Raw genomic sequence first — 14,758 nt, 5'->3', positions numbered from 1 at the left:
ATCGACGCAAAAATGCCAGGAACCATCACGCTTCTTGACCAATAAAATCGGCGAGGAGAATGGGCTCCGACTAGGTCTGATGATACCATAACTCAACATGGCTTCGACCTGAGTCTCAATCTCATGCTTTTGAAAATAGGGGTATCTGTAGGGTCAAACATTAACGGGAAGGGAGTTTGGGAGAAGATTAATGGTGTGGGTCATATCGCGGGGTGGGGGTAAAGTGGTTGGTGGTTGGAAAAGGCTATGATATCAATGAAGTAGGGAGATGATGGTTGGGTCTTGGGTTAGAGGTTGTGTTTGTTGGTTAGAAGGGAGCTCAGGGTCCATGAGGCGAATGTGGAAAAAAGCACTAACACCATCTGTTTGAACCATCCGTTTGAGTTGATGGTGATTGATCTCGCGAATGGTGTCATCACGTTCACCATGCAATTCGATGATCCTATTGTGGTGCTTGAATTTCATAGTCAAGTCTGTGTAGTCCGTAAAGACTAGACCTAATGACTTGATCCATTGCACACCCAGCACTAGATCAGCTCCGCATAAGGGTAGAACATGAAGATCTACAGTGAATCCATGTCCCTAGAACTGAAGCAAAACGTGCTTGCAAATCTGCAGACATTCGATCTCGGTACCATTACCAATCATAACGTGTAATGGTGGAGTAGACTGTGCATGTAGCCCTAGCGTGGTGACCAAGCATTCCTGAATGAAGTTATGAGTACTGCCTCTGTCCACCAGAATGAGGACTTTCTGGTCAAAGATAAACCCTATCACGCATAATGTTTCCAGTGCCATGTGCCCTGAGATGGCATGGAAGCTAATTTGAGCTGGAGGTGGATCATCGGGTTCCTGTGCAACCGGAAAAGCTTCAATAAGTGGCATCTCTTCTGATAAAAGTTCATCATCATCAGCTATCAGTAGAAAAAGTTTGGAAGAGCAGTGATGGCTGGGATTGAATTGCTCATCACAATTAAAGCAAAGTCCATTCTCTCTGTGTATGGTTATTTCTTCATGTGAGAGGCATTTGAAAGGTATGGAGGGTTTTGGTGGTGTGGATAATAAGGGTGGAGGTGGGAGTAATGGTAGGGTTGGTGAAATATTTGGTTGAGGGGAACGAGGGTCGAAGGAACACGGAGAGTAAGCACAAGGGTGGGTTAGATGACGTAAGTCACAAAACTTCTCCTCCTGAAGTCGCGCGAGAGCGGTGGCTTGACTAAGGGATAGAGGTTGGAGTGCCTGGACTTCCCATCGTATTTCCAGTGAAAGGCCGAGGATAAAATAGCTTAATAAAAAAGGAGGCATAAGGCCTATTATTCTGTTAGCCAAAACATCAAAGTCAGAGAAGTAGTCACTCACGGAACCTTATTGGAAGAGTTTGAACAAGGAACCGGTGGGATCATCAAAGTGAGAGGGCACAAAGCGAGACTTCAGAGCTTGCAGGAATCCAGGTCAAGATGTAATTTGGCCATTGCATGACATCCATTGATACCACGCAAGCGCGGGTCCTTCCATGTAGAACAAGGCAATCATCAAGCGTTCATGGTCTAGCGTTGCATGATAATTGAAGAACTGATTGATTTTGAAAAACCAACCCACCAAGTCAGACCCATCAAAACGTGGAACTTTTAGTTTCATGCGATATGACTACACAGACAAAGAAATGGAAGAAGCAAGGAAGTGTGTGGAAGACGAGACTGGAGAATGGTGAATGGACTCCATAACCGCTAGTTTCTGATGAAGGTCGTCGAGCTTGGTTGACATCGATGCTTGAGTAGCGGTGAGCTTGGCTATCACATCCTCCAAATGATCGAGGTTGGATTTGTAGCGAGTGGATTCCGCCATGATTTAACTCAATGAAAGCATCAGTGTTACGTAAAGCCACAGGAGGAAGAAAGAGAGTATTTAGAATAGAGAGAGAAGGGGAGAGAGAGAACTAGATATTTTCTTCTTATTCCTCCTATAGTGTGCTATCCTGTATATAGGCACTTATAAGGCACCAAAAGATAAGCACTACACGAAAATACAAATATTATAATGGGGAACAAGCACTAACATCAACCCGACAAGCATAAAGAAATATAATAGCTTAATAGCAGACTCTTACCCATCACCCGACAAAGGCATGCACTAAATAACAGAATTCTAACAACGTCTAGCTACGTTTTGGAACATCGACACTTAAACGTAATCGCGAAAATGTTGCGGAGGTTTGACCTTCCTCTGAGGCCTTCCGTGTTGGGCTTCATGCATGTTGACTGGTCTATCAGAGGCAAAGATATCTTCACATGATGCAGTTTTCTTTGTACATCAATAGTAGATTGGCTTTTTTTCCAATGGGGAAGATTACCGCAAAGATTTGCAGTTATTTTTTAAAATTGATCTTTTATGATTTACAATATCCCCATTTGACAGATTTGCAATTAAGTTGATTAATGGACATTTTAAATTTGAAACAAATTGATTTTCCCATGATTTTCAGTGTAAATTGATTATGATAACTTTGTTGATCGTTAGTGACTCACCTCCTCATGTCCATGTGTTGGCTTATTGGCTTGGATCATAGCTGATTTGTTGTTCTTGGACCATGTAATAATTCATTGTGTTTGACCCATCCCGAGCTCCTTATTTTTTTATTAAAATTTAGAATCTCACTGGATTTTTCTTATTTTTAAGTAATATTTTATAACCTTATAGCATATATTTATTAGAATTTGAAATGATTTAATATTGGTTAATGGTTGACACTACTTCAAGTTCAAAGTGAATAGAAAAAAATATAGAGAGATCATATATGATCAAATTTTCCCCCTTCCCATGTATTTCCAACGATACACTAATAAAAAAATGTCTAAAAATCCGTGATGGGATCTCTTGGCCTTTTCAAAGAGATATTCAATTCAATAGTAAACTGGTAAATACGAATAAGTTCTTGAATAATCCAATATGAAAGAAGGACTCCATATGAAGATACTCATGAAGTATGTTCATCATGGGTGTGCTTTCATATGTAAGCTTATTGTTTCTGTCACAAACAGAACGGGTATTTGTCCTCCTGCTGAAAGGCCTTCTGTTGTGTCAAAGGATCGTTTATCTGTTGTTCCTCACCGAGGTCTCAGGTGCATGAGTATCTCAGTGTGGAGGGGAGGGTACCTGCAAAAGGCACTCCAACACTCAAGTAAGAGTTAAGCTCAGAGCTATTAATGATAGGTAGTGAGTAGGTATAAATGAATCAATCCTTTACTTGGGGGGTTCACCTCATTTTATACTAACCTTGCTAGGCCTGGGGTCTGTGGGCCTGTCACACCATGATTACCAATTGAGTAATACTCCTCCTGATCATGCTTAGGCACTTCCAATCAAGTGATCACCCTTAAGTGGGTTTAATGGTGATAATCACAATCGAGTGGTGCTCATTGTTCGCACATGTTGAAGGTCGAGACATATTGTTTGACATATGTGAATACATGACTGGGGGGGTGTTTGATTTGGGTGTGTTAGGTGTTCCCTCAACCTGATCGAGTACTTTATCCGATATACTTACCCTTTTGCTTGTGTATGCGATGATCATGGCATTCACATCTGCGAGAGTAAAAACCAAGAGTTTGAGAACTTATGAAGACCCAACGGAAGTGTTGTTACATAGTTGTTAAGGTACTATGTTAGTGTTGGCCAACTTAGGAGTAGTACTTGCTGTATTAGGCATATCCTTCCCATGTTTCAAATGTAATTTACTTGTATGATTTGACTTATTCGTATGTATCCTTACATATTGGATAATGTTTTAATATTTTATCAGGGATCAAACATAAAAGTCGGATAGAAATCACAAACAAAAATCAGATATATATTAAGGAATACAAACATATTTTACTTTTTAAGTTTTATTGGTTATGCATGCAAATAGTCAAAGTAAAATTCTCAAATACTCTTTATATACATAATTAAACTCTTAAAGAGCATAAAACGTTAATGTATTACTTATTAAACTAAAACTAATGACTGATTAAGAATGTTTTTTAAGAAAAAAATATTCATGCAAGAAATATTATAGATCGATAGTACTTATAAAAAAGAGGATCAAGTAAAACTTCTAATTTAGTTTTTACAGGAAGAAGCAAAATAATGTAAAAGAAAATGTTAGTTTTTTTCCCAAATATTGAAAAGAGGCATGCTTTTCTAGATACTCACAAAATATGTGTTCACTTTTATTTAATGTGCCCTTGTTATATGCATAGATCTAGGCGTCTGGCATTATAAATTGTTGTTGCGGTTGCAATTGCAATAGCGGTTGCGATCATTGCAATTGTGGGCATTGCAGCTACTGATATGCGAATTGTAATCTTTACGGCGTGAAGTTATTATATGTTTGCACATAACATAAAAAAGAATTTCACAATTATCCTAATATTGATGTATCTTTTATTTATAAGATAGTATAATTTTTCATTCATTTAAATTTAGTATCTCCTAACATCTCATACGGTCACACCCTTTTTTATCATTGACACTTAGAAGCTATAATAGAATATTGAAATCTAAACTTGTCTTTTAACAAACAAACAAAAAAAAAAGAGTGGAATAGAAGTGTAGAGCAATACTGATATTCTGTTTCGGCTACGTTGAGTATTTCATGGGATTGAAATTCGCATTGCAATTGTGGGCTGTTACGGTAGACGGTTCCGCAACAACAATATTGCGACCAAAATTGTGGTTGCTGACTGCAATTTAGAACTTTCAAGTGGTGCAGGAAAGTAACAAGCTTCTTTTCTTGTGTTTTTATGCGTACTTTAGAAACTGAATTCTTTCTTCTATTATGTAAAAATCTAATCTTGTCTTGCCAATCTGCGAGCTTTAAGCTCCTCAATCAACGCCTCAGCATCAGCGTAAGATGTTCCACCTTCTTCCACGGCTCTTTTAGCTTTCTCTGCAATGTCTTTGACTCTTGTTGTCATTTCCTCTGCCTCTTCACTCTCCACCATCAACTTCCTCACTGCGGATTCCACCTTCTCTCTTCCCACCAAATCTTTCCATTCTGAATTCCACGACAACCACTCTCTGCTTCCCACTTGAACACCAATCTTCAAAACCTCAGTTATCAACTTCTCATTCGAAAATTGCTCGGCCGAGAGAGGCCACGTAATCATAGGCACTCCCGCACACACACTTTCCAAAGTGGAGTTCCATCCACAATGGGTCATAAACCCTTTGATTGCAACATGCTCCAAAATCAACAACTGAGGAGCCCAACCTCTAAGAACCAACCCTTTACCCGTTTCCTTCATCCTCTGCTCAAACCCTTCCGGAAGAAAGTTTCCGTTCCCATTTTCTTTGTTTTCTGATGGGTTGTTATGGATATTCCTCACCACCCAAATGAACGATTGTTCAGAAGCTTCAAGACCACAAGCAATTTCCTTTAACTGTTCAGAGGGTAACCGAAGCAGGCTTCCAAAGCTTACATAAAGAACTGAATTTGGTTTCTTAGAATTCAACCAATTCAAGCATTTTTCCTCATCAATAGTGGGTAGCTTCCCTCTCTCGGTTTTATCTTCTGCAGTTCTGTTGCAAAGGGACACTGGTCCTATAATCCACGCCTTCTTCCCCCACTTGTTTTTCACTTGCTCAGCATAAGCAGGTTCCAAGTCATGGAAGCTGTTGACAAAAGTTCCGAAACTCTTCTCCTCTAGCTGCCTCACCCTATCAGGAAACTGAGAAGGAGTTCTCAGAAAAACCGGAAGCTGAGACCTCGTCATTTCGATCCTGTCGGGTAGATTGGGGACAACAAAAGGCTCTGAGTCTGAACCGAGACTCTCAAGGGCAACATGTCTTACGTTGTCGTGGACGCAGCGTGCGAAGCACCCATTGCCGGTGAAGACTATTCTTGGGATCCCGAGCTCGTAAACGACATCGCCGGCCCAGCGATGGAACATGTCGACAACAATGCAATCCGGGGGGCGTTGGATGAGGAGCTGCCGAAGAGGTTCGAGGAGGGCCGAGGTGTCGATGAAGGGACCGGCAGACATGTCTGTGTCGGGTATGTCGGCGGAGAAGGTGTGAATGGCGATGGGAAGACCGGATTGTTGGTCGCGCTTGATTGAGTTTTGGAAGTTTAGAGCGTTGGAGGGTGTGACTAGAATGGTTGATTTGGCTCCGTGAGATGCGAACACTCTTGCTGTGTCTATCATTGGAATCTGATGTCCTCCTCCTACGAAGGGGAAGAAGAACATTTCAACTGAACCAGTTTTGAGGGCCATGTTGAAATGGATATGCTTGCTTGCTTTGTTTACTACAAGAAAATAGCGAATTAGCTGAGAGAATTTTGCAAGATGAGGGAGATAAGGCTTAATGAACCAATGGCATGCGCAGCTGCTATTTATTGATTTTTCCTATAAAGATAGATGGCGGGCTCGTAGATTCCACAACTAGAAAAGTTTGTAGCTAAAACGTCATGAGTGACGTATTAGAAGCAAAGTGCTAACTGAGTCTATTTGACTTGCGGTGTTCTACTGGAGTTTCCAATCGCTGTGATTGGTTAGACATGTCAAACGAAATAGATAAACCACGTGTCGTGTGGAAATAAACCATAACGCATGTACTTTTCTTTCTTGGATGCTCTTACTCTATGAGCACGAAGAATGAAGGATGGTTACTCTAAATATAACTGCAAGCCAGTGATTAGTTGTAAATAGTTTATAAAACTCCCAAATTGGTCATTCACGCTTTAACGTAGAGGAAGGATTTGTATAGCATATGGACCCTAGTCAGCCATTAGGGATCATGAAAGACCTACGTATTCACTTGACTAACACGTATATGTTCTTTTATTTACTGAAATTTAGAATCTCACTAGATTTTTCTTATTTGCAAATTGCGACTACTAGTATTATTTTATATCCTTACAGCATTTTTTTATCAGAATTTGAAGTACTAATATTTTTTGCCCACTTCTGTAGCAATGATTCAATATTAGTTTATGGTTGACAAGATACTTCAAGTTCAAAGTGAATATAAAAAATAAAATAGAGAGATCGATTACGATAAAATATTTCCCATTCCCCTGTATTTCCAAGTGTACAACTAATAATTAAGAAAATGTGTCAATTCGTTATGGGATCTCTCAGCCTTGACCCTGCCTATATCAGTAAGAGATATTCAATTTGACAGTAAACTGGGTAAATGTGCGGACAAGACTCGAGAAGTTCGTGAATAATCCAATTCTTCAACAAAACCAGGACATAATTGCATATAATTAAAATCCTAAGCACTTTACAGTATTAAGTTCATAATAAAGGGCTCCAAATGATCTATTCTGACCTCATAAATGTCAGTTATCAGAGACTGCATAAAGAACAGGATGTAGTATCTCCTAGCCTGAAACAAACAATCCAATGTACCGACACAAGGTTGATAACTTAATACAGGTGATCGATAAATCACTTCCCTCTATGGTTTTTTATACACCACTAAGATCTCACAAGGCCATCAAAAGTTGCCTTCAGCTCCTCCTTCGGCTTGTGCCATATACATTTGTAATAGTCTAAATATCTACTAGGTATAACTACATACATTAACATTATCCGTAGCTAATAAATATAGAGGTTACGCTGACCATCATCAGCACAACCTGCAAGCAAATCTATTTGAATAACTTTTCACAAACACTATCACCACTCTCCAGCACGTTTTGATAGTAGAGCCGCCTTAACAATATTTCCCCGTGTAATAAGTCCAACCTAGCAAGAATATGAGAAAAATCTATGAGCAAAAGTCACTACTGGAAGAAGCACAAAATTATACTCACAATAGGGAATAAATAATCGCCTTACCAGCTTTCCATCATCATCTACCACAGGTAGTCGACGATATTTTGTTTCAAGTAACAGCCTAATACAAGAAGAAATGGTGTCAGGCATCAAGTGGTCAATGGTTGCAAGCTAGAATGCTAAATTGTGATGGCTGTCAGATTTAGGAATCTTATTTAATATAATTTAAATTCCATGGAAACATGTAACATAAATGGTTGCACTGATGTAGCAATAAATTAACAGTGATGTTTTTTGTCCTCGTACATTGGTATGAATTGGTAGGTATGAATGTGTTGGTAACAAAATAATCAGAGAACTCAACAATATTGGACATGTATACAAAGTCAGTACCTAGCAGCTTCCTCAAGACTAGTCGATTCATGAACAACAAGTGGAGTTGGAGTCATCAAGTCACCAACAACTTGGCCATTAGTCTTACTAAGCAGCTTTTGTAACTCATTGAACGTCTGTCATACAAGACAATAGTTACAAATACAGATGTGTAGCCAATCAATAGAATAACAAAAGTTCCGTAAATAATACAATTTCCCTTCTCTGAGGGCGAGTGAAGAAAAGGAGAAAAAGGATTATTAACAATAATGGTTAGATGTTTGTATTTCCCAAATGCTCAACCTGCACATATCCTTTACCATACAGGAAAAAATTGATTTCATTGACACCCAACATCGTGAGTGTTTGAGGTTCATGTGCAATCACAGATTCATTAAGAAAATTCTCCGTCCATCTTGCAAATCAAGGACCACAAAAATAAATGCTCGACAGATAATAAAATCAGTAACAGAGTTGAAGAAGAGAAACCGTATTTTATAGTTTTACTATAAAATTAAATGAAGGAAAACTCATTACAATAATGCTGACTTGAATATGGGCACCTAATTGCTTCCTCTACAAAGAAGCAAACCCACACCATGGCAAAGCCTTTCCACAACTACCTGACCTCCCCATGATCCCTACCTCTCCACTACAAGGAAATGATTCCCTATCTTACCTCCACTCTCCAATTTCCAACTATCCTATCTGTTATTCACCCATTTAACTGTTCGTCTAACAATTTTCTGTCACTGTTGCTACGCCTTCCTATCCCTCTTACACTTACTTGTGGGCTCACTCTTTCTTGTTCCCACTCATCCCCTTGCTTATTTTCTCCTCTTGTTCCCCTTCTAGGCTTCTATTACCTTTGTTATAATGGGTCTATCATACAGTTATTTCTTAACAGAAACCTTCCAAAAAAAGGAGAGGGGGGGGGGAGGGGGGGGGGGGGGGGGGGTGGGGTTCTATAATACAATATTAGAACTACTCAATTAGCAGACTTTCACAACATCATCAAGGTTGACTCTGGCATACTAACTTTGAACACACAGGGATGTAGACATCCAGATAATACTTCACAAAGCAATTTTTCCTCTATCCTATAAGACTGAGGAACAATGAAGTGCATTAGTTGAAACTAGACATTCTGTATTAACCATGGTACATCAATATTATCAGTTTCCCTTTGAAATCTTTACATTTTTTCGAGAAATATGATCTAGTTGAAATCATGAAACAGTTGATGCAATTAAAGTCAACATGTACTGACTGAAGGTCCAGGAAATTTCAAGCAAGCAAACATAATGAAAAAAAAAGTTTTATTCAAATAATGTTTTAAAGGGGATGAGGGTTTATTCTACCAAATACCAATGAATTTTGGTCAAAAATGAAATCTAACAAAAAACATACCCGACTCTAAACAAATATATATATATATATATATAAGCTGCTAAAAAAGGACATGTAAAACAGAGAGGTTTGGTCTCAAGTATTTATGTATCCAATCATCCACGTATCCTCACTATATTTAGCCAGCATGAAGTCAAATGAAAAGTGAGCCCCACTTATGTTTGTAAATGATTGTGTGTAGAAGCAGATGAATTATTAATTTAAAACTGGGTATTGCACTAAAAACTAAGTCCAAACTTTAGTTTGTGAACATCATCATTCGTCATAATAGAATTAGCATCTTATGGCATCAGTTGAGGAGTTATTTGCAATTACCAGTAAATGATAAATCTATTCAATGTAGGGTGAGTTTGTTTAAACTTAAAAGAAATAACTTTAAAATAAGTGATTTAAAAAAAAACACTTCAAAATAGGATTTGCTTCTTAAAAAAAGCAGAAAACTACTTATTTTAAGTAAAAGCAATTTAGACAAGCACATCAGAAAAATAAAAATCTGCTTATTTTATTAAAAAAAGTGTTTTTATTAATAAGCTTAAACAAACTGACCCTATTAGAATTCATATAAAATGGTTACACTTACTTTCCAAGTACTATCGACGTCGGGGAACAAGTTTGCATCACTTTGAGGACCTCCTAAAAGCGAAGCATAACAATTAGTAAAATCTTAGCAGCAGCATGTAGAGAACTTGTTTCAATTGATTAAGCACATCAATGGAATTTCAGTATGACTTGGCAATAAAGTTAAACACTCTCTTCATTTGAAATTATTTGTCAATTAAGGTTAATGCACGCATCATAAGCTGATCAAAAAAAAAAAAATGCACGCATCATAAGAAAATTATTAGTTGCACCACTTACTATGATAAAATAGTCTTCATTGACTAAAATACCCTAACCATTGCATAGTTGCTAATTAATTAAAGAGGAATGCTAGCAACACATTTTACTATTGGCCAAAATTTTTGGAAATAAACTTTTTATAGGTCTCACTTCTTATTTAACGAGTCTCTCATGATCTTGTAGCTTCCAATATATTTTAATCAATATTAGAGAATATGTTAGGAGTGTATTGCTAACTCTCCTCTTAATTAAATATTTAGATAAGATACCAATAAGTAAGGGAGCTATTGGGCAAAAGAATTAATTTTTTCTTGATTTTCTAAAGTAAAAAATATTTTAAAATAAACCAAACCAAACCAAAACTCCCAAAGCTCCACATAATTTGAAGTACCATTGGCCTCATTCCTCACCTACCAAAACAAAAACTACTGTCTCTCTAACAAAAGCAAGGGCATAAAACATATGGTATCTTCAATCTCTCAACAACAAGTCAATTACAGCACAAACATCAGAAGAAAAAAAATTAATCCATAATCATTCCCATCAACCTACATGAACATTGATTTGACTTGGTAGAATGGTAGTTAACAGAAACTTTACTACCTTTAGGTATTTCGAATTTTTACCTGATATCGAATCAATAGCCAATAAGTCATAATCAGAAACAACTCCAACCTGCATCACCAAAAAAAGTCCAATGAGGAACTGAATCCAGCTCAAAATAAAAACATAAAAAAATTAAATAAATCATTAGAGTTTCATAATAAAGCAAAAAGAAATGTGAAGGGAAATAAACAATCACCAGATTCCAGTCCTCATCGATCACCGGAAGACCACTGATTCTGTTGTTTACAAGAGCCTCCAAAGCTAAAATCCAAAAAAATATTATTAATGATAAATAAATAAATGAATAAAGTAAATCACATAATAAAATTGAATAGAACATTGAGGTACCTTCATCAACGGTGGTGGTGGTTTTGACAACATGCAAATCTTGCTTCTTTGTCATGAAATCCGAAACGGTGTAAGTTCCATTCGCACGCTGAAAACGTTAAAACGCAACCGTATCATAAAAAAGAAGAAAAAAAGCTAAAAAGGACACGGTAGCGTAACGACGACGCTTTGATCCGAAGAAAAGAACACTCACCGGAACCGAATTCACGGTTTGACTTGAAGCAAGACGGAACCCAGAGGAGTTAGAGAAACGACGCCGTTTTGGAACAGCGGAAGAAGAACGGAGAGGAGAATGGCATTGCGGAAAGAGCGACGGAGGAGAAAAAGAACGAAGCGGAACAGCAAGAGTGTTTAACAAATGAATCGAACTCATTTCTCTTTTTTTTTTTTTTACTGAGAAAATAAAAATAATTGCAGTTGTATTATTAAAAAAAATTGGGTTTTGGGGTGATGAATCTTCTATGTGGGAGAGGGATCGAGGATCGAATAGGAAAGTAATGGAGATGAATGATAATGGTGCTGTAGCTCTATCTCAGAGGAATGATAAAATAATTGAAAAAAATGAATGAAAATTGAAAAGTGGAGGAATAAATATAATATAAATGGAAAAGAAAAAATGGTTGAAGGGAAAAAGAGGAGACGTGAGCGTCCTTTACTTTTCCGTTGAAGGCGGTGGAATCAGGACAACGTTGACACTTGCGCAGTTGCGCATTACAGTCGGCGTCGGCATTTTCACAACGGCGTCGTTTTGTCTTGAATTGTTTTATTGTTTTATTTTCTTTTACACTAAAATTTAAGGGAAAAGAATGGCACACCGTCCAAATAAGAGGGGAAAAAACTCTAAATTCAAATAACATTAATGATTTTTAATTTATTATTAGCGATAAAGATATTTATATTTATCATTTATTTCATTCAAAAGAAATATATAAGAAATAGTAACACTAAGAATACATTTTTTCACATATTTATTTAAATATGTTTTTATTAGTAATAAATAAATAATATAAAAATCTTTATCAATATTTTTATATAAATATCATTATTAATGTTTTTTAGCTAAATTGTACTTAGGGAAGCAGGAGACCTAGTGAAAAAGTAATTAAGTATGAAAGTGTAATTTGTTTTAGGTTTGAGTCAGTATTTGACACATATAAGATTTAGTGTATCTGAACAACCTTAATTTTCACATGATGATTCATCGTTTCTAATTTAGTGGTTACTTTAAGATTCTTAAAACAACCTCGTGACACTATGTTATCGAGTTCACTGTCAAGCAGAACAAATTTCAATCAAGAAAAGGAGTCATGCGATCTCAAATGCATAAGAGACTAAAATGAAAATACTTGTTTAACCTCAAGCCCAAAAAATACAATTAGTCATATACATATTAGTAATAAAGATATTTATATTTATTATTTATATCATTCTAAAGATATAAATCCAAAGAATATAATTAATCGTATTAGTAATAAAGCTATTATTTATATTATTCTAAAGATATAAATAAGAGAGTAAAAAAATGCTAACAATATATTCTTTAATATACTTATTTGAATATTTTTATTTGTTAAAAAATATAAAAAAAAATTGTAAATCTCACATTTCATCAAATGATTCTATTTTGCAATTTTATAATTTTTAATAAATTTAAGTCAATAATAAAATATGCATTAAAGAAGAGTATGTTAGGAAGAATTAGACATGGCAAGAAAACCCGTACCCGTGGATATCTGCCCGAATCCGTCCCGACTTTGACGGGTAATACCCGAGTTGATCGGGTTCGGGTTTTCCCCGATAACCAAAAGTCGGGTACGGGTACGGGTATGAGATTACTAGACCCGTCCCGACCCCGAACCCGTCCCACCACTTAAAATCTTTAGAATTTTTGCATAATTTAATCAAAAGACATATAATTTTTATTACTAGTTAATTTTATTTTAAAAATTTTACATAATTTAATATTATTTTCTTAATTATTTATGTAGACACACTCGTTATAATAAATTTATTGATATATAAGTAGTTAAAAATAAAAGTTTAACAATAAATGTTTAACAATCAATTTATTTTTTTTCTAAAATCAAATTTTTAATATTTTTTTTAAAAAATAATATTTTTCTACAAAAAAAATATTTTTCTAAATGGTGTGTGGAACGGGGTTGGAGATACCCGATACCCGATACCCGATACCCGACGGGTACGGGGATGGGATAATAAACTCAAACCCGTCGGGTATCGGGTACGGGTATGGGAATATGTTGAGAAGTTGGGATAAGGAATTGGGGAGACAATACCCGTACCCGACCCGCCCATTGCCATGTCTAGGAAGAATTCAAATTTATAACTTGTGAAATGCAAAGACTGTATCTTATACTACTCCACCAATATTCATTGACATTTCCAATTTTCAAAGTTTTTATTTTGTTTTTACGTGGTTGTAGGTTGATGTCTTATTCGTGCCTTTGGGCTTTTTGCCCTTGCCTTAGCCTAGTTGGCTCGTTTGCTTCCCCGTTAAAGCACAAAGGAACTTTCCTCATGCCCTGTTCCGTTTCTTTTGGTGTAACTGTTCCGTTTCTAAATCTTCTTCTTCCGTTTGAAAATTTTAAATACTATGTACTAATTTAACATTGTGTTCGGACCTAAAAAAAACTTCTAGAAAAACGCAAATCGATAAAATTGAGTCAATGCCATGGCTTAAATTATCAACTGCAAAACTAGTATTTTTGTAATAAAGTAGTCTAAAGCTCATCATTATTTGTTTAAGAATTCAACACACTCTTTTTGCTACAGGTATTCTTTAAGTAGATAATCATGTTCAACATTTCATTAAGACGTACTACCATTTTAAAGTTTCTCATGAAGATTAAAAATAAATATATAACTCGATGAATGAAATAATTTTTATAAAATATATTTATTTCCTTTATCAAATTTTATAAATACACTACTATTAAATATTTCCGTGCATGTTAGAAATAAAAATTATATTTTTAGCTCTATCTTAGAGTAACTTTTATTAGTTCATTTTGGAGATAAATGTTGGTTTCGAAAAATAAGAAACATAATAATAAAAATAATTATGTTGATTGTTTATTTGAGATGAAATTAGAAAAATAATATTTTAATAAATTTGAAAATGTCAATTCAATTAAAAACTTTTTGAATTTTAAAAAGTCAATTATTTTGGAATGGATGAATAATTTTGATATATTATTAAATAAAAGTATACAAAAAAAAAAAAATATATATATATATATATATATATATATATATATATATAAAGACACAGTATCATCTTCATATTATACTGATTATTCAATTGTGACAAATGATAAGATCTTAAGAAATTAATAAATTGCCAAACTTGGTAATTTATATTTTTTAGATTGTATCACTTATATATTACTAGAAAATTA

General features: G+C 35.7%; 2 protein-coding genes across 3 annotated transcripts; both read right to left on the bottom strand.

Annotated features, from left to right (window-relative positions):
• Nucleotides 1–4,399: 4,399 nt before the first annotated feature.
• Nucleotides 4,400–6,415, bottom strand: LOC100815146 (abscisate beta-glucosyltransferase). Its single transcript, XM_003518660.5, has one exon. The coding sequence runs from the start codon at nucleotides 6,252–6,254 to the stop codon at nucleotides 4,827–4,829; it is 1,428 nt and encodes a 475-aa protein (XP_003518708.1). The 5' UTR covers nucleotides 6,255–6,415; the 3' UTR covers nucleotides 4,400–4,826.
• Nucleotides 6,416–7,404: 989 nt separating this feature from the next.
• On the bottom strand, nucleotides 7,405–12,070 carry LOC100814621 (CBS domain-containing protein CBSX1, chloroplastic). 2 transcript variants are annotated; one of them, XM_003518659.5, is made up of 8 exons: nucleotides 11,533–12,070; nucleotides 11,340–11,427; nucleotides 11,188–11,252; nucleotides 11,012–11,060; nucleotides 10,126–10,178; nucleotides 8,157–8,272; nucleotides 7,827–7,884; nucleotides 7,405–7,733 (listed from the first exon to the last, which is right to left on the bottom strand). In XM_003518659.5, exons 1-8 carry the CDS (start codon nucleotides 11,710–11,712, stop codon nucleotides 7,665–7,667), a joined length of 678 nt encoding a protein of 225 aa, XP_003518707.1. In that variant the 5' UTR covers nucleotides 11,713–12,070; the 3' UTR covers nucleotides 7,405–7,664. The 2 variants fall into 2 exon arrangements, with proteins under 2 accessions (XP_003518707.1, XP_040867950.1); XM_041012016.1 differs by having other exon boundaries at nucleotides 11,188–11,427; nucleotides 11,533–12,022.
• Nucleotides 12,071–14,758: the final 2,688 nt, after the last annotated feature.

Source organism: Glycine max, chromosome 2 (assembly GCF_000004515.6).
Source record: "Glycine max cultivar Williams 82 chromosome 2, Glycine_max_v4.0, whole genome shotgun sequence".
In the NCBI taxonomy this organism is placed as follows: domain Eukaryota; kingdom Viridiplantae; phylum Streptophyta; class Magnoliopsida; order Fabales; family Fabaceae; genus Glycine; species Glycine max.
This window is presented reverse-complemented; position numbering and strand designations above follow the sequence as displayed.